At 39.8% G+C, this 19,980-nt stretch overlaps 1 protein-coding gene across 2 annotated transcripts in view; it reads right to left on the bottom strand.

Moving 5' to 3' along the window:
- LRP5 (LDL receptor related protein 5) overlaps window positions 1–19,980 on the bottom strand; it is a 137,345-nt gene that overhangs the window by 70,246 nt on the left and 47,119 nt on the right. For both annotated transcript variants that reach the window (XM_033062751.1, XM_033062753.2), the window contains exons 4-7: window positions 18,114–18,310; window positions 16,322–16,453; window positions 868–1,264; window positions 223–394 (exon numbers count right to left, since the gene is read on the bottom strand). In XM_033062751.1, the coding sequence (XP_032918642.1) occupies window positions 223–394; window positions 868–1,264; window positions 16,322–16,453; window positions 18,114–18,310 (898 nt within the window). The remainder of the gene's footprint in view (window positions 1–222; window positions 395–867; window positions 1,265–16,321; window positions 16,454–18,113; window positions 18,311–19,980) is intronic.

Below are 19,980 nucleotides of genomic sequence, written 5' to 3' on the forward strand. Positions count from 1 at the left end.
CAATGTAGACATAACAAACATACCTTTTCTTGCAGAAATTTTCTGAACCACATGAATGTACTTCCTTTCTTCTCAAATATGGCTTGTTATGCTACATATCATTTTAATTTTAATGAAACAGCAGACTCATCCAAAAATGGGTAAATGTACCCAAGACAAACTTGCATATGAGAACTGCACTTGTTTTCTACAAATGCACCCAAATATGGCTCTGTTACTCACCTCAATTTTATCTGTTTTTGCATCTCCCCAGTAAAGCTTGTTTTTTTCAAGATCTAGTGCCAAGCCATTAGGCCACCCAAGGGATGTATTCACCAGAACTCGCCTTTCTGAGCCATCCAAATAAGCACATTCTATCTTTGGACTTTCACCCCAGTCCGTCCAATACATGTAGCTGTAAAAAAAGAAAAAAAGAGGGGGAACAGTTAACACATGCAACAGACAAGACAAGAGTTAAGGTCTGTGCTGCTTCTGAAAGAATTTTCTTTGTGCTTCCCCAACAGCAGCAAACAAACCAACTCAAACTGTAATCAGTGAAGACAATATAAAGTTTGAGCAGTAAATACATTAAACTACTGAAAATATGCAGTGGCCCAATTCTTTCATAGTTAGGATCACACTGAAGATGCAGAGAAAAGTAAATTCAACCAAACACCCAATATATAGGTTCATTGAAGAACACTAGATTTAGAAGTCACCTTTTATGTACAGTTATTAAAGGGATGAATCAAGGGAAAAGCAGTCATTTCCTGAATATCTGACAAGCAGTACACACACCAGCCTGCAATTTGCATGTTCTCAGTTCCAGGAGACCACAAGCTGGATCCCAAGACCCACCACAGGGCTCTCAGCAAGCCCAAAACTTACCCTGTCACAGGATTGAGCACTATGGCTCGAGGCTCATCCAGGTTTTCCGAGATGAGGATTTTCCTTGACGTGCCGTTGAGCCGCGTCACCTCGATGCGGTCCGTGCCAGTGTCAGTCCAGTACAGGTTCCTGGCCACCCAGTCCACAGCAATGCCATCTGGATGGTTGATTTCTGTGGTCACCAGAGTCTGGGCTCCCGTGCCGTCCAGATAGGCTCGACGAATTGCCCGGACATCATCGTCAGTCCAGTAGATGTAGCCTTCCACAGGGTCATAGTCAATGGCAATGGCATGTCTGATGTTGTCTATCTGCAGAATGATGTCAGTGAAATCCGGCGTGTCCAGGGAAATCCTCCTCAAGTCAGTTCTTCTAGCGAGCAGCAAGACTTCCTCAGCACCTGGGAAGAAAAGCATTCATGGCATCATTTCCATTGCTACTGATGTGAAGATTTCAGTAGAGCACAGCAGGGTGTGAATTGCTACTGTCGCTGTAACAAGAAGAGATTTCCTTAAATAAGGACATCAAGCTTTCATGAAAATATAGCCTGGCTTACATTTTAGATAACAATTTTTCCCAGCCTTCTAAACTACATACAGACCATAGCAATCTGTCTCTAGAATCTAAACCCAAAGAATTTGGTGGGTTCAGGTCCAAATATTTCATCACATTATAGAGACTTGCTCAGCCAAATGTCTCACTAGCTCCATCAGTGCACTAGACAAGTTCCCAAACATGCCCTACACAGTAAATGACAGGGGCTAACAGAAGACTGGAGTATTTTGTAAACAAATTCCATTAATGATTTACTCCAGGCAGTCCAACAAGAAAACAAGTCACAACCACAGCAAGTATTTATCATTTAACCAAAGCTGACACAAAACAATTTTAAGGCAATGGGACTGTTGCTCTTTTCTTTCCTCTACTCTTTCTCCCCACTGCAAAGTTTTCCTGTTTGTGGAAAGGGTGTCAGACAACAACTTGGAGCACATTTCAAGGACAAATGGCATCTTCAGTGTTGTCTGACACTGAAGTGGCAGCTTCTTTTATTAGTGTAAAAAAGAGGACAGAGAGCAAAATGTGTAGTTGCTTAATAAAGTTTCCCCACATCCACCCTGGGTTTCTCCTACTTCTCTTACCAAGTGGATGCTGTATATTTTGAAAACTGACAAGGAAATTTTATTTTTTAGCAATACTCTGAAATTGGAAACCTGAACAAAAGTAATTTGTTGTATTTCATCCAGACCAGCAAGCATCACCAGGAGGTGGCAATTTCCAGTTCCTCCCAAGAGCTGAGATTGAATGAAAATGGCCACCATGGGGACATATCTTTTGAGTCCACTAAGAATAACAGAAATTCAAATCCTCATGAGAACATTCTTCCAGAAATAATTCACACCCAGACATGCTTATTTAGCTCTGGAAACACAGAAGTTGAATCTATTGTACACACAATCAAATTCACATTCACTACGGGTGCTGCATTTGGTTTTGAGTTTGGAAATCAGGGTTTAGGCTCCACATATCATTTCAGAAGCTCTGAAAAGAAATAGTGCTCAGGGCACAAGTCTATAATGAGAGAAAGGATCTAAAAGTGCAGTATTTTAATATCATTAAAGCATTCTGAACTACCTCAAGCCATCACAACTCTTGGATGAAGCAGTGCTGCTCTCCTCCTGGGATGGGCTCCTTGCTCTCACTTCTACATCATCCACTCTCACACACAAGCACAGCTTGGCCTTGTACTGTGGTTGTGTGCTGCAAACCACACCAAAGAGTTGATCCAAACTGAAACTAACTCAGCAGAAATAAAGCCATCAGCCTAAGTCAACAACCAGACCTGCAGAGCTCCACAAACACTTGTGCTGGCACAGTGAGGGGCTCCAGCAAGAGTGCTTCTCCCAGTCACCATCAGCTGACAAGGTCTGATGAGGACAGCATCACTTTGAGGGAAGGCTTAGGTAGAAGGAGAGAAACAATAACTCAGAGCTCAAAAACCCCCTGGAGAAAAGGGAGGAATGAAAGCCCATGCAATCACGGACAGCAAAGCAAGAGAGACACAGCAACTACAGCAGAACCAAATACCTCATGTAACAAAGTTTTATGTCTAGTTTATATGCTTCTGAAATATTCACTGTGGGAGTCAAAATAAAAACTCGTCAGTGCAAGTTAAGTAAAAATTCAGGCCTCAAAACTCAACATGGAAAAGGGGATGTGGCTGGTCATCAAATGTTGCACAAACACATAATGGTTTTAAATAGTATGTCTAAAAAGACAGGTGAGATGCTGGAGTTGCTTTTTATTGAAGAGAACACCTGGAACACACGGTGCTCTGTCTCAGAGAGGATGATGAGCAAGTCAAGAGCTCATGGGTTAGGATTAAAGAGCAGACCAGTGAGGATGACACTGTTGTGGGTGTTTGTTACAGAAGCAGATGAGGAGGAGCAAGTGGATGAGGTCTTTTACAGACAGCTGGAAGGAGCCTCACAGTCACAGACTCTGCCTTTTACGGGTGACTGCAGCCACCCCCATCTCTGCTGGAGCAACACCACAGCTGAGCACACACTGTGCAGGAGGCTCCTGCAGAGCACTGATGACAACTTTCTAACACAGGTGGTGGAGAGGCCAGTGAGGAAGGAAGTGCTGCTGGACTTGCACTAGCTAACAACAAAGAACTGGCTGGGGTGTGAATGCTGGGGGCAGCCTTGGCTGCACTGACCATGACATGGTGCAGCACAGGATGCTGCAATGAAGAAACAGGGTCCTGAGTAAGGTCCTGAAGAGACAAATGATCTCTTCAGGCATCTTCTTGAAACAATCTCATGTGAACATGCCCTAGAGGGAAGAAGGGTCCAAGAGAGGTGGGTGATACTCAAGGAACAGCATGGTAGCTGTTCATACACCAAGAGCACTCAAGTTTATATCCTCCTTAACTTCTGAATTTCTACTTTACCAATGTGTCTGCAATCATAACCTTAATACTGCAGTACAAGAATGGTGAAGAAGAGGACCATTAAATACCTAGCAAGCGATAACACAGCAATTATCAATATTACATGTATTTCTAGGATAACCAACATTACAAGCCTCATTGCATGGGAACAAACAGATAAGGATCAAATGCATGTGTTTTGCTTCTTCACACAAGGGATTGCAGGTTCACTGTGAACAATTTCAGAGGAAGGAACCATCAGTCTAAGGCCCAGATTATGTCTAGAAATGCTGACTAGACAACAGGCTGAAAGATACTGTTAAGACCCCTTAAAATTCACAAGTAGTACCAAAACAGCCTTTACTTCCCCACAGCAGCAATAACTACACTCAGATTTACCTCATCCAGCTCTGTGATAGGCTCACCTCTGCATTAGACCACATATTTGCATACAAAGTATTATTTTGCAAAGGAGAGCCCAGATACCTTGAACCAGGTAAAAGACTAGAATCCTCTTGCAAACCAAAAGAAACAATTTATTTCTGACACATTTGGTTGCTCTTTTTCTCTAAGTAAACACTACTGCAGATATATTCCCAACTTCAGTTCTGTCCTGTGGACATATATGGCTAAAAATAAACAGAAAGAAAAAAAAAAACTTCTCCCTGCTGATCTAGAGAACAAAAAGAAAATCTTCAGTTGACAATTGGGACATTTTTTTGGTAGTTGAACGGGATGCCTCTTGGTAATTTTTCCTATTTTCTAACACACTTCTAACTTGTAGGGAAAAAGAAATAATAAGGGGAATGAGCTACCTGGCCAATTCCTAGGGATGCTTAAAATTAAGTGAAATATTACACAAAAAGACTCTTGACTGACATGCACCTACATCCTTGAACCTTAAAACACATATGAACAGAGAAAATGTTACCACAGCATGTATCACCACTTGAAAATCTGTAACAGATTGTATCCTCTCTTTTATTACAAAAGAGTTTAAAATTACAGTTGGTTATAACTGTATTTGACTCCATTAAGAAATTTCTGCTAGAGAGAAGGAGTTGGCAGCAGGCTCTGAGCACATCACCAAGAGACGAGAACTTGACGCTGCTCTCTCTAAAACCTGGACGAACACGCTTGTCTGGCTCATTAGTTTTATCTGTATCACAGAGGTATTTTGATTATTAATGCTGGTAGGAATGTTTTCAAGGCTGCAGAAGTGCTGTGCTGTGACTTGCCCAGTGTTATCCTAGATACCCTAGAATCTGCCTAACACATTACAGCCAGCTATTTACCTAGTGCTGAAGTGCTATAACATATATTTAATTAACTTCATCTTCAAAAACCTCTCTCACTGCAGTCACTTCTTTAACCACAGGACCAAGAGATTCCCAACAGAACTGCTAACTGTTACAACATGGTCATTTATAACACCACACACTGAACAAAAGTTTTTTTAGAGGGGAGTGGGAAATGCAAGCTATTCTGACATCACAATTGCAGCAACCAAACATTTCACCAAAAGTTTATGAAAAGTTTTCTATGCAAACCATAAATAGAAAATCAGGAGGAACTAGATCAATCTAAAATTTCCAGTTGGAAAGTATTTTAAAATACTCAAATTCAAACTGTTTTATTTATTCAACTGGTTTAAATTTTTAACTGCTTATTTTTCTCTACTCAGCCCAAGATTTATGCAGACCTTCAAGAGAAATTTTCAGTAGATCTACAACCATAAGAACTGATGAGCTGTTCTGGTTGACATACAATCACAGAAAGGTTTGGGTTGAAAGGGACCTTGAAGATCACCTAATTCCAACCCCTCTATCATAGGCAGGGATGCCACCCACTAGATCAGGTTGCTCAGAGTCCCACCCAACCTGGCCTTGAACTCTTCCAGGATAAGAAGACTCTATACTCTAATTGCAATTAATAAATCCTAGAGAAACAGGTTAGGAGACCTTTTTTTTTTTTTTTTTTTTTTTTATTGGCACTTACACAAGACGCTTTCCTGCCATACCTAGAAATCAGTATTTTTAATATCTATACTAGGATATCATGCTTGCTTTGATTTGGCTGGTTAGTGCTTTTGTTATTAAAAATTCATGCTTCACTGCTGGAAATGGCAACTGTATTCTATTTGCAAAATTAACTGCAGTCAGAGCTGACAGCAGCAAAACAGGCCATCTCACCAGCTTGACAAGACCCTTTTTTATTCTTCCCTTGGCCCACTTCACATTTGACAAGTAACAAGACATCTATAACACAGTAACAAATGCTCCAATTTATTCACCCAACCTAAACATGTGGACTGCAGTGGCTGCCTCTGTTAATTTTTGCCAGAAAAGGCCATGCTATTCCCTTCCCATTTGTCTGTCTGCTAATTAGGCCAGAACAATGACTTATTGTAGGACTCATCCCCCAGTTTTATGTATATGCATGAGCATGCACCTGCATGTACAGACTCAGTCTCATTACAAACAGCTCTGGAAATCTCGAAACTTGTGGGGAGAAAATCAGATACACTGTAAAAACAGGAAAGATTTTAGCTCTGCTCCAAAGAACAAAATGGTAAGTGCTATTTGAAAAGAGTGTGTTAGAAGTACTTTGACTGCAGGCAACTCCTCTACAAGCTGTTTGAGCACAGCTACCTCAGCACTCTTGATAAACTAAAATCCAAAATGCAAGAGATTTTGTTGGTTGCTGCAATACAGTGAATTATATGGCCAACTTTCAGTATATGGCAAGAGGGGGCTGGAGTATGGTTCTGGGGGAAAACATGGAATGTATAAATACTGGTAACACTGCCATGCTGTTTAATAAGCTTTCCAATATTCAAAGCAACTATGACACCTTGCACAAGGGTTTAACATTAGTCACTCTTCACACCAAAGGAAAAATGATGTAATGACACTGACTGCATTTAAATCAACAAAACTCTGTAAAACCCCTTCTTGTTCCTCAACCTCCCCAGAAAACAGTAATATTTAAGGAGCTGAAACAAACTTTAGCAATACCTAGAAATAAATGAAATTTTTTTTATTTTACCATTCTTAACTTTTAACTAAACTTTTAACATTCTCCTTAGTTACCTTACTAGAGTCAGTTGCAACATGAACAGCACTGTGCATTCCAGTTCAGGCCTTTATTTATCTTTCAGTCTGAGAGGAAGACAGGAGTGTTTCTTCTTAATGTGTGACAGTGGTGGGCTGTGAAAGGCTGGCCATGCACTCTCCAGCTGGACACTGCACAGGCAATTTAAAACCAAGGACTGCGTGCAGTGGGAGTGTGCAACCAGCAAAATAGAAACAGGAAAGGTTTCTTTGAAAGAATGTTTTGAGTGGCCACATTCAGACAGGACTTGATTTAATTGAAAGGTAAGTAAGCATAAGGAAAACTAACAATTGTGACAAAGAAAGGAAATACCAGAGCACTTACGTAACTCATAAATTACATCATATCTGTCTGCATGTTACAGTGAAAAGCCATTGTCTCCCTGCTTCTTCCACTATCATCGCAGCAGACTTCCAGCTTTGCCTGAACCACAAAAAAACACCTACAAATCAGAGTTTTGACACATTCACACAGCCACCAAAATGAAATCCCACAAATGGAGTATTAGTTAAACTGCACAGCTGATAAGATCATTAGCTCAAAGCAGCTGACTGGGACAAAAGTAATGTTTCTTCCAGAAAAAGCTGTTGCAAGACAGAAATCCCAGTTACCCTGTCCTAGTTTAGGACACAGCTTCTGTGAGACAGGCTCAGTTTTACATGCCCAGTACTACACTTGTGAGCACAAAAGTTTGAGAAGTTACTACTGCCAGAGGAGTAGATAACTCTTGGGAAAGTTTACACAAAACAGCATTAATGTAAGTCATAACTGCATTGGTATTAACCAGAACCAAAGGTCAGCACAGCCATCTGGCTACTGCTGTGCCAAGCAAAGAAGCTGCCCTTACACACAGGTTTCAAACAAGGACCTCAAAGCATTTGAACAGCTAAATCTTACCCTGCCCTGGGTCTGTCTGTTCTCTCTGTGCTTCAAAGACAGAGAAGAAAAAGTTGGAAATGTTAAGTGGTAAGTCTGACTGTTACCTTACAGATCTCATACTCCCAGCTTCTACTCTTTATTAGCAACAAAAAAAAAGTTAATATCACTTTGCACAGAATTCTTAATAACAGCTCATTGCAAGCCATAGGAAAAAGGATGGGCCAAGAAAAAGTCTGTCAGAAATCCCTAATGCTAGGAAAAGGGTAGGTTTTGGATTGTGGTGTTTCCTCACAAAGCAAGGTTTTCAAGTTTACATGTACCTGCTCTCTGCTCACTGGCTCAGACTAAGGAATCACTGACTTTAGAATTGACATCCATTTTACCACCTAGTTTCTTTTAAACAGAGTTTTGGCAGTAACACCTCAAATGCACAGAGACAAGGATCAAAAATTCATTACAACTCAACAAGATACATAATTAACTTATTTTTAAAATGAACAGAAATACAGTAGGTTTTCTGCAATCCCACTTCTATTGACTTCTAATTGCAGCTGTTTCCCATTCAGCAAGAGACCTTGAACATATTAAGTTTCTCTGCACTGCTGTCATCTTTTACACAAACAGAAATAAATACTTTACACCCCACCGCCCTCTCTGGGGCTGAAAACTGTACAATGCTTTGAAATTTAAGCATTATTTATTAAGTGCCAAGTCTGATGAAGCTCCAGAAAATTCCATTCTGAGCTGACACAATCAAGAAAAAAGCAAAACATCAAAACAAAACAAACAAAAAACGAGACAAACAGCTGCAAATTAGGGTTTTCAAATCTAGGGAGAGTCTCAATCTCACACTGATGCAGTAAAACAGACTGGGCCACCCAATGCTGGAAGAAGCAGTCATGCCACAGCAGCCTAGGAAGTTATCACTGGGTCTTGGTGACTTTGCCTGTGTATGTTCCCAGCACATAGTGAATGCAAGATAACAAAGTTTACTTGTAAACCTTTCCAGTGCAGACCCAGGGTGTGGTTCTTCTGCAGCATAAAACCAGACTCAATCCAGAGACTCAACAGAGCTGAAAAGGGAGAGCGTTGCTATTTCCTTCATACGCACACACCAAAAAAAAAAAACCAAACCCAAAACAAAAAAACCCTAACCACAAAAATAAGCTCCAACTAGACAGTGTTTCAGAGTCCTGGAAAGTAGTCATCAATTTGAAACATGCACCAACAAAGCTTGAAAAGAAACTTTCATTCATCATAGCCCAGGAAAACCACCAACAACAGAACTAGAAGATGATGTGGCAGCCCTTCAAGAATGCTCCTCACTCCCTCCAGGTTTGTTCCTTATGGTATGTTTCTAATGGCTTTTATCCAGTGAAATTATAAATAAGGCCATTTCCATATGAGGCTATTTCATTCTGTCTCTACACAATGTAGTCCCCATTGAGAAGCACAAAAGTTGCTATGAATGGAAAATAATGCGATCTTTTCATATAAATCCAATAAACAAATCAACATAACACACTAAATAAAGCAAGGGCGAAACAACTCAAAACAAAGATTTACACACTGAATGAAAGGGAAAAAAAACCACTCATGAAATTTTTGTGAAATGGAATAGAACAAGAAGAGGTAACCTCTAGATTTCCCATACTCTCAGGTACCCATTACTGGACAGTTTTCTCTTACAAACTTGCAATATCAACAAATCTTCAATAAACAAAGGAAGTACAATACACCTTTGGGAGTGCAATAGGGAGAGAGGGAGTGAAGAAAAAGTCCTCCAGCTTCTGGATAACATCTCTCTATAGTAGACAGACACCAGGCACAGGACAGAAAACACCTAAAGAAATCAAAGTGTCTTGCAACCAAAAGCCCATGATTTTCCACAGCTGCACTTCAGTCACAGAGCTGTCAACATGGAGAGACAGATAACCAGTTACTGTCAAGGTTCTAGAAAACAAGGTAAAATACAGTTTTCTTTTTGCTTTTTTATCTCATGACAAACAGATTAAGACATTTAGGACATGAGTGCTGCTTCCCAATACAGCTCCAAATCAATGCTAGAATATAATCAGAGTTTATCTACTGATACACCAGGTTTCTCTTCCAGCATCTTCCAAGTGCTGGAATACTCCAGACAGTTATTCACACAAAGCCAGCAGAAGCCTTATCAGGTACTTCAAAGAACTGATTCTACACCAGTTACCCCAAATAAAAAATATCTCCCTGACCCTTTTCTGTCTCAAAAAGACTGTCTTCTCCAATTAGTGACTGATCTACTTAATCAGAAAATCTGGATTAATCCATACTGCTTCTCCTTATTTATCAGGAAGACATGCTGGCAAAGAAATGTTCTCTGATGGTCAAATGGCATGAAGTAACTACTTCACCATGAAGGTATTTGCCTGCCAGCTTGTCTTGTTTGGAGGCTTAGCTGCTGTAATAAATTCATGATTGCACACCAAGGAACCGCAGACAAAACTTTTAAAACATATGATGTGCACCAAGAAATACACAGAAGATGAGAAGAAAGCGTCTTAGCATTTCTTCCTTCAATACTCTTCTATCTCTTGCATATAAAAAAACCACTATATGCCCTGCAGTATTAGCCAGCAGGTTCCAAAACCACTGTTTTCTATTTTGCAATGTGCAGAACAGCAAAGAGAAATAAGACACTGGGGAAAATAGCCCTGATCAACTGCCTCAACAACAGGATCAATGATAGAAAAGGGTAGCTGACTCTTCAAACACCTGAAGCAAGTACTTTCTTTTCCAGTTATGAAAATGAGATGGCTTTTTTCTGGTTTTTATTTGGAAGAAGAGAATTTCCTCATTTTTTTGAGAAACTGCAGCTGTCACAGCTTCCTGGCAGAAACCTTACAACTTCTAACACCACATAGGACTATCTCACAGCCAAATTATCCCATTTCCAAGCAAAGAACAGTTGCCTTCCACTGGAGAAATGCTTCTGGTGAGTTGAGGTCAATGTACCATGTTTCAAATGGCCACTTACATTCTGACATAGCGGGGACAACATCATTGCCAAAAGCAGCTGGCTCGTTACAACATCTAGACTGAGATATCTAAAAGCATTTCTACTAAGTATCTATCAACTGAGGTACATTGGAAGACTGGGAGCAGAAGAGGGAAGAAATTCTCATTATTACCACTTTAAAACAACCAAAGTCCTGCCACTGAATATATAAAAGATTCTAAAAATGAGTAACTTTTTTCATTTGACTCATGTTGTGCTTCAAGTTCAATATACAGCAGTGGTTCTCATGCTGGCTTTAAGGAATGCTCATGCTGATGCACAGCAAGAGTTTAATTTCCACATCTCAAGCAGTGCAAACCCCTTTTCTGTAAGGGTAGATTTGCTGTGGTAAAGAAGTCACTAAGATAATTGCAAATTCAGGTACCTGTCTCACTATCAAACCTGCCAGCTACCTCAACATTAAGGCAAGTCACTAGCAGGAGTCAGTGCAATCTTGGATATTTATTCCTAACACATTTTTTGCACAGCCTTTAGGAAAGCATTTAGGAATTGCCTTACAGGAGCAATCCATCAGCAAGCACTGCATGGATAGCATCAGCTCACAAATCTGTCCCCCAGCACACGGGCATTTAGTTCTTCTGAGTTCAGTAATACTATCAGTGTAAGCAGAAGCTAAAGCAGCCAAATTCTTTGTATTCAGCTATGGCAGAGGATCACTTATGTTTTATAGCCCTTCCTGGAGCCAATTTTGCTTGGTCTGCTTAGAATCATAGAATATCTCAAGTTGTAAAAGACTATTGAGTCCAAGTCCCTGTTCTTTGCAGGACCACCTAAAACCAAACCCTATGACCAAAAACATGGTCCAGACACTCCCTGGCTTAGACCTCAGCTGAGCCAATGCCTAGTGCATTGAAGGAACAAACATACCTCAGTTGGCACTGCCCTTACTTCCAGGCATCACTCCTTTATGCAAAATTCAAAATATGAAAAGCATTTCTCCAAAACTATGGCAAATTTGGATGTCACATTTGTCATCTACTCTTTGCATGGCATGCAAATACATCTATACCTCAACCACCCTTATGCCTTCTTACCAAGAGAGCTCTCACATTGCTTTTAAACACAAGAAAGGAAACACAATCCTGACCTTTCCCAACACAAATGGAAAGACAACAAATCAGAGTAAAATTAAATCTCGAAGAGATTCCAGTGTCACAGAAAGGCTTGCCTTGTTTTGGTATGTGTTTTTATGTGGAAGCAAGTAAAAAAAGTTTCCTCTTAATAGAGACTTAAATTTGGTTAGAGAGGAATTTAGATACACAAAATGGATCAAGAAGTAATGATACCCAGGTCACGTGAAATTGCTGCAATGAATGTGCACAATGAGTAAAATTCCACAGCATTTACTGAAATACTTTATCTATATACCAAAGCAAACATTACATATTTAATAAGAAGCAAAACAAAATTCTGAAAAATATTTCTTTTAAAACTAGGGGTACACAGCTTCCAGAAGTTGTATGGATCTGGGCTAATTCTGACATTGTGTAGCTCTGAGTGTCCTTGCTGAAGTTAAAAATATGGAATAAAAAAGAACATTAGCTCAAGTCCCAGTTTATCCTACTTTTATTACAGCTTCATAGCCCTAGAGCCAAGCTAGTTAAGACTTGGGAGAGTGAAGTGTGGAATATTGAAAATATTTTGCAGGTATCAGCTCTGGATAATAAGTTTTAAAATGCTATCCCACTAATTCTAGTTCATATACTTTGACTAACTATGATATCAGAAAAGGATGTGCAATGAGAGTAAGAATCTTTGGGACTGCAACTCTGACAGGCAGAGGGAATTTAGGAAGCCAGAGTGATCACTTACAGGAAATTTATCCACTTAGAAAAAAGATGAAGCTTTTAACATTCCTTCAGAAGGCCTGCAGTGATTACTGTATGCCAGTGACACTGAACACAGCAGAAAGAAATTATATATTTTCCAGAAACACAAGAGGAACATGCTGCTGAATGCTGTTTACAAAAACCAGGTCAGTCTTGGAAGGATGCAGACACATAGCTGCTGTACAAGAGACTGGGATCAGGGTTCAATCACAGTTAGCTGGCAAGATGCACAAAAACCATCTAGACTTCCCTGAATGTGATTAAACTGAACCACATGGTCAAGTCACAGAAGGAAGGAAAAAGCAGGGGGAGTCATCCAATACTTCGAGACTGCAGCTTTACCCAGCAAAGCAAAACAAACCTACCCCACAAAAGCAGAACAGGGTGCAAAGATCCAGTTTCATTTTATCTGGAAACATTCACTTGAAGTGGTACAAATTACACCAAAGGTGCACCAGAGCTGGACTGGGAAACTATAGATAAATTCATGCAATTCACTGGACACTGTGGAAAGTGAGAAGCATAAGGAAGGTCAATCTGCTCAAAAAAGGTCACAGGTATCACCTGAAGCCCTGCAAGGTAAAAATGGAGCAAATAACTTACTGTTGGAGACAAGAGAGTAGCCATTAATACATTTGTCTTTCTCACAACACTTCACCACTGGCACAACAACAGAACTCACTAAATCCTAGGAAAGGAACCCCAGGAAAGAAGGAGAAAGAACAGTTTCTTGAAAGGAGACACTGCAAATGGACGCAAGACTCATGAATCAAAATAATTCTGTTCATAAAGAAAATAAATGTGATCCTTAAACAATGAAAGAAAGAAAAACTTCAGGATAATCCTAAATTGGCAGAATTACTAACAGAAAGTCCCCAAGCTTGTGAAATGTCCACCCTTTTGCTCTGTTTTTAGCTGGCCTATTTGCTGGTAGAATTATACAACCCTTCTAAATTACTGCAACCAAATTTTGGTTCCTTTCTCAAATATTCCTGCAATTGCTCAAGTCAGCTTAGGAAAGGCTTTCAAACAAATGAACAAAATAAACAAAAACCCAAACAAAACACAAATCAAGAAAACTACCTAATCTAAGAACTGAAGCTCATTTGGAGACATGAAATTTCACTAGTCAGTTCTTGACAGTCACAAGGTGTTACCAATTCCTACTGAGCATGCCACTCTCCACAGGCACGACTGGAATCACCAGACTCTGACAGGCTTTACGAACTGTGACCTCATTACCTTCTATGCCAGCAAGATCAGGCTCAGATACCCATCTAAAACCATGTATTTGACACATCCAACAAGACAGCAGTGGCCCAACATAGCATCCTAAGTAATTTCAAAGACCAGAGTTGGAATGTTCACTCTGCTAAGAGTACATGGTCAGGAGCAGCTGATTTACTTTCCAAATTTATAACTCCCTGCTTGTTGATATGGGAACTTCAAGGAAGTGCAGAACATTTTCAAGCCAACAGAGGAAAACAGGCTTAGCACCACAGGTCTGCAAAACAATAAATTTACCTGCACAAAACATGTTCACATTCCCAGAGGAGACGATATACTTGATGCCAGTTGCTATCTATCTAATATCCATTATTAGTAATGGATATTTACTGTAAAGGTACATTTAAAAAAATTTATTCAGAGTAACTCTTTAGAACCAGAGAGAAAGCAAGAATAAATCAACACCAAAAGCTTAAACTACAGGAAAATGAACTATTATTTTAACACAGGCACAATACTTAAGGTTCTAGCATATCAATGATTAGTTTAGTCAAAGTATAAAATCCAGAGTTTCAGAGTTTCATTAAACAGACATAACTCAGCAAGGCAAATATTGGCACTATCCTTGAAGTCCTATTTTTTGTTAATTACCTAGGCCCTTTACCATTTGTAAAGAGCTACAGAGTGCTCTCATCTGAACATTATCAATATATGTATACTTCAACGTTCAACAGAGCTAAAATCACTCAAGAAGCCCAGGGCTTTTCTGCTCAAGAATTCTTTCTGACAGATACATACAATAACATTATATGTATTTGTACCAGTAAACTCCCCATGTGGACAGGGATTTTGAGAACAGAATGCTCTTTCTTTATGCAAATAAACCCCCAGCAGCTTTTGTGTGATTCCCCTAACAGCCTGAAGTCAAAGAAGCTCATAAACCCAAGTGACTCTGTACTTTTGCACCTCTGGCCAAGCCAACAGGGAGCAAAATGAAGAGGTGGTCAACACCCATGGATCTGCAGCTCCTGCTACAACATCACTACAAAGGGCTCGTGTGGAGAACAAAAGTCAGTTCCTTGCAACCAACGAGTTAATTAGTAAGATGGGAAAGAGAAGCACATGGATGTTGGCATAAGGCAGACAGGGCAACAAAAGATGTGGAGCTTGGGAAAGAAATAATCCATAAAACTGAATCAAAAAGCAGCATTCTTATGCAAAACCAGATTTCCTGTTCTCATCCCACTTTTTTTTCCCTCCTTTGACAGAAAACCCTTGGCAGACTGTCTGGCCTGACAATGGAAAGGTGAAAGCACAGTATAAGCAGTCGGTCCTGCCTGTGCCAAAATGCCAAAAGAAGGCTGACCTTCACTCCCTCTGCCAGAAACACGAGGTCAACATGAACGTCTAAAAAGGTTGTCCTGAGCATTCAGTGGGGTTTTTTTAAAGCTGTGAAAGGGAAACTTTCCAAAGCTGGAAGGAGTAAAGGAAAAAGTCTATTAGCAGCTGCAAAACTACCTTATAAGCCTTTCAGTTACAGCAGGATGAGCTAATAAAGCCAGCTCTTAAACCCTGGAGATTCAGTGTTTAAACTGTGTTTCTAGCTCACAAATGAAAGGCATCCCTTTTGCTTGCTCTAGTATGAAGAGGAATTGAGACACACCAGAAAATGATTATATTATTTGACTAGACTCAAAAGCACACTGGAGACAGGCAGCAGAGTCAGCAGAACACTCTCCAAAACCTTGCCTCCTAGTGTTCTACCACCACATCAGTGTTAGTTGCCTGCTTTTTAAAGGCAGCTTTGACAGACTGATTGACTTCCCAATCAAAAAAAACAAGTTTTCAAAGTATACCATAAGGCTCATTCAACCTGTGGATACAAAATATGCACCTAGTTACACTTTCTAACTAAAGGTTATTCTCTATAGTTATTCTCTAAAACAGCTTTTTATTGGTGATACACAACCCTCTCCTGCTCATGGGACATGGACAACTCACCTAGAGCAGTGTTTTCTCAGTTATCTCAACAACTCAGCCACCACTACTTTATCACAGATCTCTTCTGGACAAGGAATGGGAGGGAGCAGAAGTTTCTCCACTGTCCGAATGGAAAGATGTCCTACATTAACTACTTCTAATAAAATCCTTCAGCAACGGGTTCCACATAATACTTCATTCCTACAGAGAACTGGCAACCCTAAATACAGACAAAATTCTCTGATTTCTACCACAGGGATTACTTTAGTTCATAAAAATCACCATCTTTGGTGAGAGCTTGGTGGGACGTTTGGATGCAGAATGACATTTCAGTGTATCAGGCAGTTCCTCTCAACTCACTTCTTCAAGAATCAGCTCTGAAGCAGTGAACCCAAACCACACCAACACTGTGACTGCAGACAAAAGCCAAGTTCTTACCTGCTTTGCACGTCCTGCCATCATCTTCCAGCTGCACACCAGTGGGACAGGCACAGCTGTAGAAGGGGTCCCTTGGAGACAGCAGGCACAGATGGGAGCAACCACCGTTGTTTTCTTCACATGGGGTGTGAACTTCAAGAAACAAAACAGATTTATTCTCATTTTTCTAGAAGCCCATAAGCCCTGTTTCCTGCATGAGGAAGAAATTATAAATCCCCAATGACTGGCATAAGTTTTAGTGCTAAAAACCAGAGGCACCACAATGTAAAATGATTGATATCTCCCCTCCCCAGCATATTAACTCTAAGGGTACCTAAATTGAGATGTATGCAACTGATGGGATGACCAGTTCTATGAAAGAAAACATAAAAATTTGTACAATTCCTACACAACAGTAGGAACATACTGTTGCATGTACAGGACAGGGATGGACATACGACAACTGAACACTCCTTCCTCCTTTAGATGGGGAAAAAAATGGCAGCAAGACATGAAACCATATTAGTAAGTAATTATGGATAAATATTGCCACTTATAAAAAATATTTGCAACTTTTGCAAGATTTCTGCAAAACTGTAGTTTGAATCATCATCTGAACTACTTTAATACAGAAGTTCAAACTGTCTGGTTAATTTGACTTCCATTACTTCCAGTGGCACTCACAAAGCAAAAAAAAAAAAAATTGAGGAAGGAGTCCAAGCCTGATCTTAATGAAGTCAATGGCATCTGAGCTATTTTCAGCATATGCTCTATGTGCTGTATTTTCTTTCTGACTGACTCAGATACTATGACCCAAGGCTGGGACATTCCTGGAGCTAAAAGCAATGACAAGAATTCAGCACAGACAAACTCTTATCTGGAGCTGTGTGATAGACCAGGGTGCTGTGCATACCCAGCAACCTCAAGGAAAACTTGCACATGCTCCATCCCAAGATGTTCTCCAAACTCCTTTTGCTTACTTTCAGGCCTGCTTACTCACATCCTATAAACTTCATTGGAATGACAAATGTTATCTTTAGGGAAGCAGATTTTACAGTTGGCATAAAGAAAGAAGCCAGTCCAAATGGCAAGAGTATTTCCTCTGGACAAGAGTTGATTCTCCCCAGAGCTACTCAATTATATACATTTCACAACACTGCTTTTAAGTCCCATTCTCACAATCCTAAAAAACCTTCAAAACCTAGACCAGCTGCCACATGTAACACACAAAATACATGCAGCTCTCAATTTTCAATACTCTACTTCATTTGAAGTAGCACGAGAGAATAAACAGAAAAATAGATGGATGTGTGTGTTCTTATGAAAGCTCAAAACTACAACTCTTCCATACTAAGATATTCACAAAGTAATTAATATGTATTGGAGATCAAGTCTGGACTGCAAAAATGGCACTTATAAGCACAACATTATTAGATACTTTGTAGCAGTTTCAGTTATTAAAAAAAAGTAATTATAAGCATTTCTTACAGTTGTCTTGAAAGCAATGGCATTAAAAAGATGCCAGGTAAGTTGGTACCATTGCTGCTCAAATATTCCAAACCAAAAGAAGTCACTGAAGTACTGCCCTGGATTTTGGATTTTGCAACCAACTGGGACAGCGAGTGAGCTCTCACCGATTTGGGCTGGAATACTCAAAGCAAGGTACAGGATTCGAGCACTTCCACCTTTAGCAACCAACCCCTCGACAAGCGCGCAAAGCTTTGAAACTCCCCACTAAGCCCTTGTGTGACTCAGGTTTTCCCAGGCAGAAAGCAGCAGCCATGCAGGGGATTTGAGGGAAAGCAGGACGTACAGTAGGGCTGCCGGTCCGGACTCAGGACCTGGATGTCCATGGGCGAGTAGAGGGCAGACAGGATCTCTCTCCTTTTCTCTCCCGTCCTTTTGTTGCAGGCGTGGATGGAGCGCGTCTGCCAGTCCGTCCAGTACAGAGTGTCCCCGGACAAGGTCAGAGCAAAGGGATGAGTAAGGCTCCCTTCAACAACTTTTTGCCTTTTTGGGAGAGAGAGAGTAAGGATTAAAAAATGGATTGTTTCCACCCATTACCACACATGAAAAGATTTGGCTCTGTAGAAACTCATGGAGGAACTGTTGTCTTTCAACAAATTCGTGGGACCAAGAGATTCACCAAGTGATAGAAGTGACAAGCAGACTGAAAAATGTAAAATAAGGTTTTACCCCTTCACAGTAATAAGAACACAAATCTATTGGGTTTCAGAGCATCAAAGTATCTTATTCAGGCTCTACACTGACCCCTTAAGTTCCTTAACTTTGTGAGCTGTGCAAATACTCAAACACAAGTGACTTTTCAAGAAAATTTAGGTCCAAAGAGTGTTCCTCTGATTAAAGCAGTATATGACGTCTTTGCCCAGAACTTCAATTTCACTCAGTCTTTTCCTCTAGCAGAAAAAGGCAGAAAATTACCTATGAGTCTTATAAATGACCCCTCCTAACTTTGTCTGCAGCAGAAATCAGTATATTGCAGATTAATTTTTAATGTAGAGCAAATGTCAGTTATACTTTTCCCAAAATGAAATATTTCTAATTTATACAAATCAGAAACATTTGAGATATTTTTTCCATTACATACATCCACACCTCCAAGAATTAGCTGAACTGAAAGCCACAAAACACAGGACATTTCTAACATGTTTTCACAGGATCCCAAAATTTATACCTGTTACAATAAATGTATATAATTTAGATTCTGTAGTTTTGAAGATATTCATTAAGTCAGAGAAAAGATGCTTGACAGTTCCTCAGTCAAAACACTAGGTACTCAGTTTCCACAAAATCCATGTATCTTATGTATACACAAATGCATGCACACACTTTTCAAACCAGTGTTGTGGCACAGCAGAGCATTATTCAAAATTTTTCATCATATGACTTTGAGAAAACTGAAGTCTCAGTGTCATCCTGAAGGAAAATGAGGAACTTAATTCTCTTATATCTATATTAAATTTACATTCAATTTTTTCCCCCAGTGAAGGCATTTAAGGAAAAACAAAAACCAGCTAACATTTGGCAGGGAAAGGACTTGGTTTCATTTTGAGCAACGTAGGTAATTATCTGCACTTTCCAGGGTAGAAGAGAATAAAAAATACACCCAAAATTTGTGATATATATTCAGACATTGACAAGTTTAAAACAAATTGACACATGCACACAAGTACCAGCATATACATGAGAAAACAAAATTATTAATGATCTTTCTGTTCTAGAGATAAAATTGAAACTGTTCTTAAAATTCTGTCTAATTACCACTACTTCTTACCATAAAACACCACAGAATAAATACAAATACTAATACCACTTTCTCTTTCCACTCTCACCATTGCTCTTTCCTCTTAACCAACAACTGCAGTGGTTGTATCCTAATATTGTAACAGCTGTTTTCCACTATGTATTGCCCCTATTTCCATCATTCTTAGATATCAAGTCTCCCTTTCTCCTGTAATTACATCCCTTGAAATAGTTCCAGAAAATGTGGTTGCAAATTGAAGCTTGCTAAGAGGCAGATTGCTCCAGTAACATTAATCTACCACACAGAATGCAAATTTCTTTTTTGTTTGAATCTTGAGGTAATCCTGAATGGATTCTGGGATGGGAGGGGTGGAAGCATTTGAAACATTACAGATTTCTTTATTGTCATGTATGAG

This window comes from Catharus ustulatus, chromosome 6 (assembly GCF_009819885.2).
Source record: "Catharus ustulatus isolate bCatUst1 chromosome 6, bCatUst1.pri.v2, whole genome shotgun sequence".
Taxonomy (NCBI): domain Eukaryota; kingdom Metazoa; phylum Chordata; class Aves; order Passeriformes; family Turdidae; genus Catharus; species Catharus ustulatus.